Raw genomic sequence first — 15109 nt, forward strand, 5'->3', positions numbered from 1 at the left:
TGACGTCACAGAACTTCAGCACCAGCATTGTCGTCATTCATGCTCCAGTGGTAAATTAGGTCAAATGTTTGCTAAATACTTAACAAATCGCTGCACTGTTTTCACATCTGTGCTGTCAGTACATGACCTATGTACCTAACTTCAGGCATTTTTAGTTGAATTTTTTCTTGTTCAGCTTCGTGTTCATCTGGTGAGCTCTCTCTACCAATCGTATTAAATACTGATCATGGTCAGCAATGGCCTCTTCCATTGTGTCTCCCCATTCATGGACTAATAGGTCGTTCACTATGGTTTCCACTCGAAAAAGGGCACTGACTACCTCATTTTGATAGTGTTGATATTCTTCTAGAGCTGTGGAAATACGAAACAGCCTGCAGGAGGTACCAGCTGTACCACTCGAATAATGTCCAGAATCTTGTTAGAAAGCTGCTGCTTTCATCTAGCTTCTCTGACCAATAACCATCCTTCACATCTGGGGTAGTAACGACCTTTAACTTGTTGTGGTGGGAGCAGGGAGGCGAGCAGGTGGTGAAGATCAAGGAGAAATGGGAAGCGGAGTTGGGAATGGTGATCAATTGGGGAGTATGGAGTGAGGCACTGCGAAGGGTAAACGGGACCTCATCTTTTGCAAGGATGAGCCTGATACAGTTTAAGATGCTGCACAGGGTGCATATAACTCAGGCGAGAATGAGTGGGTTCTTTCAGGGGGTAGCAGATGAGTGTGAGAGGTGTGGGCGGGGGCCAGCGAATCATGCGCACATGTTTTGGGGTTCTGAAGAATTGGGAAGATTCTGGGCGGGAGTGTTCGCGGTCTTGGCCAGGATAGTGGAGGAGGGAGTGGACCCGGACCCTTTGGTGGCGATATTTGGGGTTTCAGAGAAGCCGGAGCTCATGGTAGAAAGAAGTCCGATGTCTTGGCCTTCACCCCTCTGATTGCACGGTGACGAGTTTTGCTGGAGTGGCGGTCGGCATTGCCACCGGGGGTAGCAGCATGGTTGGGTGATCTGTATGACTTCCTGAGGTTACAGAAGATAAAGTATTAGTTAAGGGGCTCAGCAGGGGAGTTTGAGAAAAGGTGGGGGATGTTTGTGACCGTGTTTGAGGAGCTGTTCGCCCTGGGGGGGTGGGTGATGGGGAGGGGGGGGGGGGGGGGGGGGGGGAAGGATTAAAATCTACAAACTGTATAGTTGTTTGTTGGGAAGAATGTTTCCCGGGGTGTTTATTTGCTGTAACCTACTTTGATACAAGTTTGAATAAAATGTGTTTTAAAAAATAAACTTGTTGTGGTAACATTTCTGAAATGGTTGGCAATGAGGCTTGGTTGGAGGGCAGCTGGAACTCTTCTCGACAGACGCCAAATTGGTCTCACAGTCTCATCTACTTGATGATAATCTCCAGGTCGACATCCAAACCCTGTAAACACAACTTCTGTAGTCCTCCAGGATCGGTTCTGCCATCGGTGCTGTTGTGTGCTGTGTCACATTGTGAATCGCTATTAGCACATTCAGGGTTACTCGTCCAATCTTTAGACTTGCTTCAGCTGACATTGGGTAAATTCAAGGAGCAGAAAGACAGATTTTTAGTTGGTGATGGGTTGGAGGGTTATGGAGAATTGGCAGGAAAATGGAGTTGAAGCCAAGATGAGATCAGCCATGATCGTATTGAATGGTGGAGCAGACTCGAGGGGCTGAATTGCCAGCTCTTGCTCTTTGTTCTTATGTTCTTAGGGTAAATGAGTGGATGCTGTGTCCCATCTATGATCTGGAACTCAAGATCTTCCTTCTTGTATTGGACTATCAGACTAACTTGTCCTCTCGGTATGAGTATCATCCCATCAGAAAGCCTCAATCTTACTTTTGAGAGTTCATTTTAGGATAGCCATGTTGAGCCACTTGATGTTGTCTATCTGACACTTCTTGTTTGCTAATACTTTCCCTCTGCAGTCACCATTGCAACAGTCACAAACCATTTGTCGCCTATAGACTTGACTGAACCAACCTGTTGTATCCTATGTAGTACTTCATCAAGCTTGTCTGCTGATAGCTCTCCAGTGGCCACCTGTATACATTTGTTTTGCATGGTTAAACACTTGTGTGCAAAATCATTTTGCTTCTTGCAGTTAGAACACTGTTTCCCCAATCCTTCTTTTCCCGTGCATGTTGCACTCCACGCTATTTGTACCTGACCTTTGTCAGCAATTGCTTAGCTCTTTTGGCCTATGTCTTCTCGCAGCATCATGTATCTCTTGGATTGCTCTGCTGTACATAGGTCGTAACTTTCACAACTTCCACATTTCACACATTTAGCGTTTTCTTTAGCATCGGTTTCTCATGTTTGACTTGCTCTCACCATGGCGTCTGCCACTCCTAGGACCAATCTACTTTTAACCAGGTCATTGTTTAGCTAGGCAAATTCACATGATTCTGCTTGTTGCGTTACTGCTGTTCAGTGGTTTCATTTTCAATCTGAATTCTAGTGTTGAATATATATCGTTCATATGTGACATTAATTTGGAGTTCAAAATGTGCGTTCAAGGCTTTCAAAATCTTTGTCATCTTTTTGCTTGTTTATTAAATTCAGAGTGGTATACACTTAGTAACAGTTCCTCCCCAGCAGTGTTAAAAATGTAGCTACTCTATTCATTTGATGCTTCCTAATTAAGTCTTGCAATATTATTGTTTTAACATAGAATCTACAGTGCAGGAGGCCATTTGGCCCATCGAGTCTGCACCGGCCCTTGGAAAGAGCACCCTTCCTAAGCCCACACCCCACCCTATCCCCGTAACCCCACACAACCCAACCATTTGGGGGGTGGGCAATTTAGCATGACCAATCCACCTAACCTGCACATTTTGGGACTGTGGGAGGAAACTGGAGCACCCGGAGGAAACACTGGGAGAACGTGCAGACTCCGCACAGACAGTGACCCAGCAGGGAATCGAACCTGGGACCCTGGAGCTGTGAAGCAACTGTGCTAACCACTGTGCTACAATGCGCTCATTACAATGCCCATCATTGTAAGTGAAGCATCTGCCAGTTTTGGCATGCATCACTTTTCAACTGAATTGGAGATGGGTTTGCAAAATTTATTACAGCTATTTTTATTCACTCAGTAATTTATTTGCAGCCTTTGTCTGTGTTTACTGTTGCTCTGCAGCCAGTAATTTTACTTAGAGCCTGTGCATGCTTTTCATTTAGTCTTTTCTTCTTCAGCCAATAGTTTAATTTTCATCCTGTGTGTGTTTCTTTGATATATTGCACCCTTTGTTTTCCTTTGTTCTTTTAGCAGCTGTTTGCAGATTTTGAATGTTTCTGTTCCTGGGTTTTTAGTGTCTTTTCTGCTCCTTTTACAGATTTCAGAAAGTTAATTTGTACCACTCCCTTGAACCATATTACAAGTATAAGAACAGCTGTACTTCAGTGCATGTTTCTATGAGAGGCCTTATGCAACTGATCATAAGATGTCTGTCTTCAGAGGCACAGTGACTTGCGGCAGTCACATGAGTACGGAAAGTCAATTAGTCAGAATATACAGGATTGCATTTCTGTGGCGCTAACAATTATACTCAAAGACGAGAGACATGTACAATAGAGGCTTTATTGCTGTGCGTTGCTATTCCTCCAGCTGCAACTGTAGACTAGGGTCTGAGTGACTCACACGCATATTTATACACAAGCTCCCTGTGGGCGGAGCTAGCCGGCAGGGGCTTACCGGAGGAACCTGTATTACAGGTACAGGCATACATCCCCTACTGCAAGTACGCATCACTACAGTGGTTATATCACCACGTTTTCCAAAATAAAAAAACACATTGTGCCTGTTGTGGAAGTGCTTAATGCAGTGTTCTTCAAACTTTTTTTCTGGGGACCCATTTTTACCAACCGGCCAACCTTCGGGACCCAACCCGGCCGACCTTCACGACCCACCTTTTTCTCTTACCTTGTTTGCTGCTGACAAAAATGGAGGAAATGGTTTTGGGTCCCTTTGGCCCTCGTACACGCTCCTCCAATGGAACCTGTTGGATGAAGGTGAAGATTTCCGGTGTCGGAAAGTATGGACTCTCCATCTGTCCAAAGTTCTGAATTTTCTTCCTGTAAAATTTTATCAAATAAACACCCCACCCCAACTTTCAGAAAAAATAAAAATAAAATGAATAAATTAAATGAAAAAAATTAATAAAACCGGGCAGCACGGTAGCATGGTGGTTAGCATAAATGCTTCACAGCTCCAGGGTCCCAGGTTCGATTCCCGGCTGGGTCACTGTCTGTGCGGAGTCTGCACGTCCTCCCCGTGTGTGCGTGGGTTTCCTCCGGGCGCTCCGGTTTCCTCCCACAGTCCAAAGATGTGCGGGTTAGGTGGATTGGCCATGCTAAATTGCCCGTAGTGTCCTAAAAAAGTAAGGTGGTGGGGAGGGGGGGTTGTTGGGTTACGGGTATAGGGTGAATACGTGGGTTTGAGTAGGGTGATCATTGCTCGGCACAACATCGAGGGCCGAAGGGCCTGTTCTGCGCTGTACTGTTCTATGTTCTAAAACTTGTAAAAAAAATAAAATGCATAAAATAAATGAAAAAAAAATTAAATGAATAAAATAAATGAATAAAAACCACTCCAGAACTTGTAAAACAAAAAGCTGCAACCGTTTTAAAAAATAGCGGCCGCACTGCGCATGCCTGCCTGCACATGCGCGCCGATCATCGATGCGCACTAGGGCCTAATTTTTTAAAATATGTTCGCAGAATGCGCATGCATGCCGATCATCGTGCACGCATGCGCAATGCGGCTGAATTTTATTTTTACCATGTTTTTACCATGAAAGTAACTTCATTTGAAGCCTACTTGTGACAATAAGCGATTTTCATTTCATTTTCATTTCATTTCGTATCATTATGATATTAAACAGAGAAGTGAAATACATGGGGACAGTGTGATATCAATGTGTTTGCTCGGGGTGTGGAACATGGACAGCTGGGAGACAACTCAGTAGCAGAATTTTTTCTAATCAGTTTGCCACACATAGTTGGTGTTGTAATTCGGTGGTTTCTGATTGCTGTTTTTCCTATTCCCACAGGAACGGTTCCCTGTTGATGAGTCCTGAAGCTTTTGGTAAACACACAGTGCTTTGCACAGACAGGAAAGTGAGAAAAGAGTTGGTTCAGCTGTTGGAAGGAACCCGGGAGGAGCCAGTGTATGTTACATACTTGTTGCCACTGTAATATTATCATGCCAATCCCATCTCAAACTAATTGCTTGAGATTCACTGAGGTGGATCTTCCCAGACATGGGGAGGTGGGTCTGGGTGACTGTGGGCCTCTCCCTGTCCCCTTCTCCCTCCAATTCCATTGCTGCTCCTCCACCTCTTCCTTCACCGTACCCTCTCCTCTTACCTTCCCCTCCTCTCCCATTCCTCCTCCTCTCCCTTTTCCTTCCTCCCCTTCCCTAATCTCACCCTCCCCGCCCCACCTTCCCTCTCCCTTCCCCCATGTTGAACTAATTTCGCCCCAACCCTCACACCAAGGCTCGATTCCCTCTGCTTCATTTCACCACCCCCCCCCCCCCCCTCCCCCACATCCACTGTCGGTTCCATCACTCTTGTCCTCTCCCAACCATCCCACACCCAGCCTCACTACCTCATCCCCCATGCCAACCATCACACGCTGTATGGCCTTGTTTCCCCCCACACCCTCGCTCTCCCCTACACACACAGCCTCGGTTTCCCCGCCCCCATATGCACAACCTCATTCCCCCCTCCACCCAGCATAGCTCCTCGCCCCACCCCGGCCTTACTCCCCCCTCCTCCGGCCTTGCTGACTCCTCCCTCCACCTCACTTCCCCCACACACCCAAACACCCAGTCTTGATTTCCGCTGTGTTACCCCATCCTCATTTACCCTTCACCCACTCTTGTTTTACCTGTCTCCACCTCACTTCCCCCTCCCTACCCTCGCTTCCAAAGCCCTTCCCGACTTTCCCACCCTTGGCCCTCCCTCATGGATGACCTACTGTTTCACGGCACAGCAGTTGGCATAAAGCCAAGGGCAGCACAGGATCAGATATCACCTGGTCAGAATCAAACCTGTGGAAATGCCGGCCACCAGAGGTGCCAGGAATGCCGGCCTCCAGAGATGCCAGGAATGCCGGCCTCCAGAGATGCCAGGAATGCCGGCCTCCAGAGATGCCTGGAATGCCGGCCTCCAGAGGTGCCAGGAATGCCGGCCTCCAGAGGTGCCAGGAATGCCGGCCTCCAGAGGTGCCAGGAATGCCGGCCTCCAGAGATGCCTGGAATGCCGGCCTCCAGAGGTGCCAGTTCGACTGCAGCCCACATGATTAGGTTTTGCCACAATCACTTTTTCTTTCTCACAACCATTGACAATTCAGAATGATAATTATTCTCTCTCATTTTAGGCTAATTGAGGGTTTGTTACCCAAATATATTCGAGCGACAGGGCAGTCTGAAGCTAAGCCAGCTTTCCGACTCCGATTAGGTGAGTTAAGAGAACGAACTCGGGATCTTCTCCAGTGACCTCTTATAAACACCTATATGTAGGGGGTGAACAAGGAATTCCGGGTGAACAGGGTGCATACATCTCTCTCTCTCTCTCTCGCATTCCCTCAACGTGAAGAGCACACTTGCCAGTGACTGCCAAGAGCTTCTGTCTGGATCTATTTTTTTAAACATGGGTAGGCTCTTGTGGCAAAGCTCCCACACAGTTCAGGCTGACCAGCAAACTCTTCCACTCTTTCTGCCTGCCACAGGCTGACCTGAAGGATTGACAGGTTGGCAATCAACTTGCTCAGCCACACCACAGTCCTGGGGTGGGACTTACATAGATAGAACAGTACAGCACAGAACAGGCCCTTCGGCCCTCAATGTTGTGCCGAGCCATGATCACCCTACTCAAACCCACGTATCCACCCTATACCCATAACCCAACAACCCCCCCCCCCTTAACCTTACTTTTATTAGGACACTACGGGCAATTTAGCATGGCCAATCCACCTAACCCGCACATCTTTGGACTGTGGGAGGAAACCGGAGCACCCGGAGGAAACCCACGCACACAGGGGGAGGACGTGCAGACTCCACACAGACAGTGACCCAGCCGGGAATCGAACCTGGGACCCTGGAGCTGTGAAGCATTTGTGCTAACCACCATGCTACCCTGCTGCCCCAGGGTAGCTGAACTGCAGCTTCTGGCTTGGAGGTCACGAATGCCAAATTGTTTTGAGTACAACAGATAAATAAGTAAACAGCCCCTTACACTGTTCAAAAATAGAAAACTTTAAAGGAAAATTTAAAAATTAAGGGCGAGATTATGCACTCCAGCCCCTGTGGTGCTCACCAGGTGGGGAAGGTCTCAAATGTATCGGTGGACACTGCATGCTCCCTCTCCAAGGGCACGCAGAACGTTCTCAGGTTGACAGGCCTGCTCATGATGTCCCTGCTGGCTGACAGTTGTACTGCGGCCACCTGAGCATGCCAGCTCAGTGAGTGCGAGACACATTTTAAAATCTTCAGCCCACCAATGGATTTGACAAGGGCCAGTAGGGCGTTTTGGTGGGGGGGGGGGGGGGGGGGGTGGATGGTGTTCCTTCATGTCAGACCCTTCCCATGATTTTGTCACTCAGCTGTGGGTGGGAAGGAGAGCAGCAACTACAACAAAAGAACATGCCTCCCACTCCCTCAGCCCCACCTTGGCAGCTATCAGCATTTGCAGCTCTAAGAGCTGTAATTCCCCCCCCCCCCAAACCTCTCTCCACTTTATAACTAACCAATTAGTTACCTGTCAAATGTCTCTTTCTTTGATCGTGTGTGGACTTTGTGAATGCTTCTGTGAAGTACCTTGCGATGTTTTCTATATTAAAGAAACGTGTCTTGTTTGGTGCACTTTAGTTTTCTGCTCTATTATTACATATAAAAAGAGCATCATATTCCCCATCCTTCCTGGTTTATGCCATACTTTATCTTCTCAGTTCTTTTCAAAGTGGGAGTAATAGGCTGTGCATCTCCAGAATCACCACTGAATCGTGCTCAATAGCATAGAGGCCATCGGGAACTAAGCAAGTGCTTCAAAATTAGGAAATTGGGGGAGAGCCGATTTCAAATCCAGGCCTGGTTGAAGGAGAGAAAATTCCCCACTGTTTACTGGCTGGAAAGGCGCCATACAAAATTAATGCTAAATTAACACTAAATTCACAAGAACATAAAGAGAAAATGTGACTTCTTGGAGTCATGCAAGGTTTCTTTTGCCAACAAACAGGCCAGCACAGTACAGATGGGTTTACTAAACTTGGTTGAGTCTTGTGATGAGCAGACTGAAATAGTTGATGAGGTAATGCAGTTGATGTGCTACACATGGACTTTCAAAAGATGTTTGATAAAGTGCCACATTAACAGGCTTCTGAAAAAGATTGAGGCCCATCGAATAAAGGGACAGTGGCTGCAAGGATATGAAGTTGGCTCAATGGCAGGAAACAGGGAGTAATGGTGAACGGCTGTTTTTCAGACTTGGGAGGATGGTTTTCAGTGGATTTCCCCAAAGGTTGTAATTAGGACTGCTGCTTTCCGTGATATATATTGACGACTTTGGCCAAGCTGTACATGGCACAATTTTAGGATTAGCAGATGACACAACGCTTAGAAGTGGATAACAGTGGACCTCAAAAAGACACAAACAGTCTGGGACATGTGGCAGATCTTAATTAATGCAGAGAAATACGAAGTGATACGCTTTGATAGGAGGAACGAGGAACGGCAATACAAAATAACAGGAGGTGCAGAAACAGGATGGTCACCTTGAAATAAAAATAATTGAAAGTTTATGAGGAAAGAGTAAGGGAGTGGGACTAGTGGAATTGCTTTTGCATTGCCAGTATAGACACAAATGGCCTCCTTCCATGCTGTAAACAATTCTACTTGAGGGTCGAGACCCAGGAAAGACTGAGTGACATTTGTGTGTTTTGCTTTCAAAATAGCAACAGCTTTTTCCAGAGATGCTGAAGGCAGTCTGGCCTTCTACAGGAACATCACGCTGCAGATGGAGGAGGAGCGTGGGTCAGGCAACACATCACATGGAAAGATGAAGTGGTGGAACATGAAGGAGTGGAAGCCCCAGTGTGTGAGCCAGAATTGCAGTGACATGGAACTCATCATCTTCAATGACAAAGTCAGCCCTTCAAGTCTGGATTTCCTCGCTGGATATGGGTAAAGATGTTTTCCGTTTATGTTTTCCGTTTATGCACTCGAGGGGTGAACCCACATTATCCGTAGATTAGAGATTGGGGGGATGGGGTAATTATGAATACAAAATCCCCCCTTGTTGAATGACAAGCCAATACAAAATGGGCACTTGAGCCCTGAGTTCTGAAATAAAACAATTTGGTTTCAATGGTCAGATTTGGCAGGGATTGCCCCAAGGATTGGAGGGGCTGGATGGGAAATTCACCTTCCCTTCCACTCTCTGACCAGCAGCGAGTGCCCCATCTCAGTCTGGCTCTGAAGAATCTGCTTGATAGAAAACACTTTGCTGCAACACATTGGTCCTGTAGCTATGCTGAAACCCAAGATATCTGTGCCTTGGATGCAACATGTGAATGTAGCCGTGTGGGACTCTGCTTAAAACCAGGGAATGACTCTGGCAAACAAAGCTAGGATAAGGGAGGAGTCTGAACATCAGTGGGACAACTTGTTGCTTCTCTTCTTTCTATGACGATCAGGCAGTAGTATCATAACACTGCACTCTGTAATGCTCCAATAACTATGGACAGCACAAGCATAGAGTCAGAGATTAGCAAACGACAGTGCATTGTCAGAATTTCATTGAGTTGTGGCTAAATATTGTTTGTTTATACAGGACCATTATGAATGAAGACCAATTGCTTTTTGAGCAGTAGTGGATCTCCTATGGTCTTGCTCGTAGTCAGGAACATTGTTGTGTTTAGGTGCAAACCCAGCCTGTCCCTTTGAAGATAAATTCTCATGGGAATCCAGGTTAATTAGAACATAGAACTTACAGTGCAGGCCATTTGGCTCATCGAGTCTGCACCGACCCACTTAAGCCCTCACTTCCACCCTATCCCCGTAACCCAATAACCCCTCCTAATTAGGGCTCAGAAAATCACTTCTAAATTTCAGTCTCCATGTCAGTGATGGACCTTATTTTATTAAGTTCATTTTGTGCATGGTGGCTGCACTGTACATGCAATATGGGCGGCACGGTGGCACAGTGGTTCGCACTCCTGTCTCACACCTCCAGGGACCTGTGTTCAATTCCAGCCTCGGGTAACTGTCTTATGTGGAGTTTGCACTTTCTCCCCATGTCTGTGTGGGTATCATCTGGGTGTTCCAGTTTCCTCCCATAGTCCAAAGATGTGCATGCTAAATTGACCCTTCGTGTCCAAAAGGTTACATAGAACATACAGCGCAGAAAGAGGCCATTCGGCCCATCAAGTTCACACCGACCCATTTAAGCCCTCACTTCCCCTCCATCACCGTAACCCAATAACCCTCCTAACCGTTTTGGTCACTAAGGGCAATTTATCATGGCCAATCCACCTAACCTACACGTCATTGGACTGTGGGAGGAAACCGGAGCACCCGGAGGAAACCCAGGCAGACACGGGGAGAATGTGCAGACTCCGCACAGTCACCCGATGGGGAATTAAACCTGGGACCCTGGCGCTGTGAAGCCACAGTGCTAGCCACTTGTGTACAGTGCTGCCCGTTAGGTGGGGCTACGGTGGAGGTGTGGGTGAAGTAGGGTGCTATTTCCAAGGGCCGGTGCAGACTCAGTGGGCTGAATGGCTTCCTTCTGTACTGCAAATTCTATGATTCAATGAGGATTTTTAAAAACAAACAAATTTCCTCTGGTGATGAACTGTGAAGGGCACATTATCGATAACACTTCCTAGGTCTCATTTCTGCAGTACCTGCCCTGTTATACCATGGTACAAACATATATAAAGATGTGGGGCAGAATTCTCCCAAAGGCCCGACGCCGTTGTGAAACCCGGAGAGGTTCACGACGGCGTCGGAGGCCTCTCCTGGCCCCCTATTCTCCCCCTCCGGGGGGATAGGAGGGCCGTGCCGGGAGACTCGGCCACCGGGCCTTGTCGCTGGCGTCAAGGCCCGGCACGCCGGGAATGTCGCGGTCGACGCGCCTAATGACATTAGCCGCGCATGCGCAGGTTGTCCGGCGCCAACCCACGCATGCGCGGTTGCCGTCTTCCCCTCCGCCACCCCGCAAGACGTGGCGGCTTGATCTTGCGGGGCAGCGGAGGGGAAAGAGAGCATTCCATTGAGACGCCGGCCTGACGATGGGCACCGATGGCGTGCCTGTCCCCTCCCGAGCACGGTCGTGTTGCTCAATCCACTCTAGGCCCCCCACAAGCCCCAAACGGGCATCTCACGCCGTGTTCACGAAGGCATCAACCAGGTGTGGTTGCCGCCGTCGTGAAACGGTCGCGAACGGCAGGCCGCTCGGAAAATCGCGGGCCACCGTGAAAAACGGCGGCCCGCAATTCTCCGAGCGGTGTGTCGCAAAACGCAACACGCCATTTTGAGTGGTTGGGAGAATCGCGGGAGGTGCGAGAGCGGATCTCCCGCGATTCTCCCACCCGGTGTGAGGAGCGGAGAATTCCGCCAGTGATACAAGAAGTAGGTGTGACACAAGCAAGTGCATGATGTTACCAGCAAATCCCCCATTATCCAGTGTTTAATTTTATTGTTATTCTCCTAGCAAATGATAGGATTTGGCAGAACTTAGCTATAATGATACCCAAAGACTACAAAACCTTTGACAGCGTTGGAGGAAGAAAATTCAGTGATCTGGCTTCATGTTATAAAATTTGGGAGAAGTGGAATGTGGGCATTAATTTACTTGGTGCTGTCTGGACTGTAATCAAGGCTAAGGGCAGATAGTGGTGGGGTGGAGGGGTAAGGCAGAACCCAGTTTCACTTGGGAATTCACCCCATTTCTTCAGCTTAGCCACTTTCCTGGAATGGTACACACTTGGCATCATCCGCCACCCCTACAAGGCAGAAGGAGAAGCAACTGAAGGGTGTTTCAGGGCCATCCTGGAAATTCTGCCCCAGTACAGCCTTGGAGCAACACCAGCAGGAGATTGTGATTACAGTGCGACAAGTTCCATTCTAAACATGGACGTCAGATTAGAATGGGAATGTTAATGGGCAGTCCGCACTGAAAACTGGGGCATAGGTTTCCACTTGGTTGCGCTAATTGTCTTTTCAGTGCAATTTGCCTGATATCAGCCAAACCACAGCAAAGGATCGAGGAGTTTTAAACTCAAATTACACCTGGCAGCAATACTTTGTGACCTTTCATGCTGGTTTAAAAATACTGCACTGGACTCTGTCCCCAGCACAAATTGGCCACAGCCCAAGATTAAAACAATCACCGTTTCTGATTCCACCGGCCCTTTGAGAAGATTTTTAAACATTTTACCATTTTTAGTTGCAGGGAGACCAATAGGCAAATTCTGAAAGCTTTTAAATATTAAGAATGGGGAAGATTTAAGATTTAAAAGTGAAATTGGGATAAAATCAAACCAAGGGGTTGATAAGGGCAAGCTGTCTGGAGAGATTTTGAGAAAAACAAGTGTTTACCTATGTGACAGGGAAAAAAAATGGGGTATCGAAGAGGTAACTTCAAAGTGGAGAGATAAGGAAATTGACAGGTATATGCTAAAAGCCAGATCCACAAAATGGGCAACGAAGAAACATAATAATACATCCATAGCACAATAATTTAGGGCAGCACGGTAGCATAGTGGATAGCACAATTGCTTCACAGCTCCAGGGTCCCAGGTTCGATTCCCGGCTTGGGTCACTGTCTGTGCGGAGTCTGCACGTTCTCCCCGTGTGTGCGTGGGTTTCCTCCCACAGTCCAAAGATGTGTAGGTTAGGTGGATTGAACATGCTAAATGGCCCATAGTGTCCAAAATTGCCCTTAGTGTTGGGTGGGGTTACTGAGTTATGGGGATAGGGTGGAGGGTGGGGTTGGATAAGGTGCTCTTTCCAAGAGCCGGTGCAGACTAGATGGGCCGAATGGCCTCCTTCTGCACTGTAAATTCTATGAAATTCTAACTAGAGAAAAGGACACAGTAGCAGCGACCATCACAGCCAAAGCCAGCTGCAGAAACGGGCAGCCGATTAGGATCCAAAACATAAACCAAGAATTCACCTTCGCTGAAACTGAAGGCAGTTTTCCTATTGTGGCCAAATAACCTGCGCACGGTAATTATCTGCTGGATTTCTCTCAAAATTGCATATTGTTTGGGAACAAAGGGGCATCTTAAGAGTTCAGGAAATACAGGGAGTTAGGGACCAAAGGGTAACGTCATGTATCGTCAGCAGTGTAAGTACGTTTTGGCGTGTATTTATAGTCTTTCTCGTCATATGATTTTTTAAGTTTATAAATCTTTATTAATTGATCACACAATGACAGGACAATTCCAACTAGTTTACAGAGCTTTTCTCAGTACACCAAATTGAAAAATACACCACTAAGAACCAGTGTTACCCTTCTGGGTTTTGGGATACCCTCGCACTTGACATCAGCAGGGCTCTTAGAACATATATCATTTGAAAATGAAAATCGCTTATTGTCACGAGTAGGCTTCAATGAAGTTACTGTGAAAAGCCCTTAGTCGCCACATTCCGCCGCCTGTCCGGGGAGGCTGGTACGGGAATCGAACCGTGCTGCTGGCCTGCTTGGTCAGCTTTAAAAGCCAGAGATTTAGCCCAGTGAGCTAAACCAGCCCCTACGGAACTGACTAGTGTACACCAACGTTACGAACAAATTGCTATGTACAGAATTTTTGTTTTAGTTAAAATCAGGTTACTCATTGGTGATAGAGACCCTGATTAGAAAGTTATTTTGTGATTAAACCCATTTTCAGCTGGATTAATAATGCTCCCATTAGGTTACCACTCAAATCCATCCAAGGGATATTTTGTGATGCAAACTATTCTTTTACTTATTAAAATACTAAAATGTTAGCCAATTGCACTGGTTCATGGCAGATTATTTGGCAATATGCAAGTGAGCAGAAAGGAGGGAAAAAGGTCACTTCCCAATACTAGCTCAATTTGGAGCACTATTTTTTTGTCCAAATTGCTGACTGTGCTGCATGCAAACTCTGGGCCATGAATTGTATTCCATCTGTGACTAACCTGAGAAGCTGTGCACAACATTGTGCTACTTGCCATAAATGTAACATTTAGAGGCCTGATGGAAGATGAGTATTGATCGCTAATGACACTACCTGCTAACTCCAGATTTATATCAAGGTATTTGCTCTTTTACTGAAGCTTGATGTAATTTTTCCCCTTTCCTTCTCAGGATTGTTGGCCTGTATCTGTCTGTGGTACTGGTCATTGGGAAGTTTGTTCGTGAATTCTTCAAAGGCATCTCTCGCTCCATCATGTTTGAGGAACTGCCCAACCCCGATCGAATCTTGAAGCTGTGCACTGATATCTTCCTGGTGCGCGAGATGGGGGAGTTGGAACTGGAAGAGCAGCTCTTTGCCAAACTCATTTTCCTTTACCGTTCTCCGGAAACTATAATCAAGTGGACCCGCGAGAAGCAGGAGTGAATGAACCGCAAGAAACAGGAGTGAATGAACTATCACTGAGAAACGGAACATTCTTTCCACGTTGGAAATGGCGTATCCACTCAACGTTAACCTCAGGAAATCTTGGATTCCATCAAACTCTTTTTATAGCTCTCTTTATGAAAGCGAAAGTCTGCATGTTTATTCTTTCTGGAATGCATTGAATTTGAACTTTTTACTCCAGTATATACCTCAGCAGTAAAACGGCTTGTAATAAGTGGGCAGGAACTGGACACAGAATTGATGCACTGCTATAAACAATAACTAAACTCCTTGCTAAATGTGCAACCTCACAGTAATTTCCGCTTTTGAGTACCAAATGCTGTTCAATTGGGAAACGTTGTAACTGCTAAATTGCCCGTAGTGTCCTAATAAAAGTAAGGTTAAGGGGGGGTTGTTGGGTTACGGGTATAGGGTGGATACGTGAGTTTGAGTAGGGTGATCATGGCTCGGCACAACATTGAGGGCCGAAGGGCCT

The 15109-nt window shown here is 46.8% G+C and overlaps 1 protein-coding gene across 1 annotated transcript in view; it reads left to right on the forward strand.

The window, feature by feature from the left end:
• The window catches only part of LOC119969135 (piezo-type mechanosensitive ion channel component 2-like), a 290064-nt gene extending 275000 nt beyond the window's left edge, over positions 1-15064 (forward strand). Inside the window, exons 50-53 of the mRNA XM_038802351.1 lie at positions 5070-5186; positions 6403-6482; positions 8974-9202; positions 14361-15064. Coding sequence (XP_038658279.1) covers positions 5070-5186; positions 6403-6482; positions 8974-9202; positions 14361-14613 — 679 coding nt within the window. The 3' untranslated portion in view covers positions 14614-15064. The remainder of the gene's footprint in view (positions 1-5069; positions 5187-6402; positions 6483-8973; positions 9203-14360) is intronic.
• The last annotated feature ends 45 nt before the right edge of the window (positions 15065-15109 follow it).

This window comes from Scyliorhinus canicula, chromosome 7 (genome assembly GCF_902713615.1).
Source record: "Scyliorhinus canicula chromosome 7, sScyCan1.1, whole genome shotgun sequence".
Taxonomy (NCBI): domain Eukaryota; kingdom Metazoa; phylum Chordata; class Chondrichthyes; order Carcharhiniformes; family Scyliorhinidae; genus Scyliorhinus; species Scyliorhinus canicula.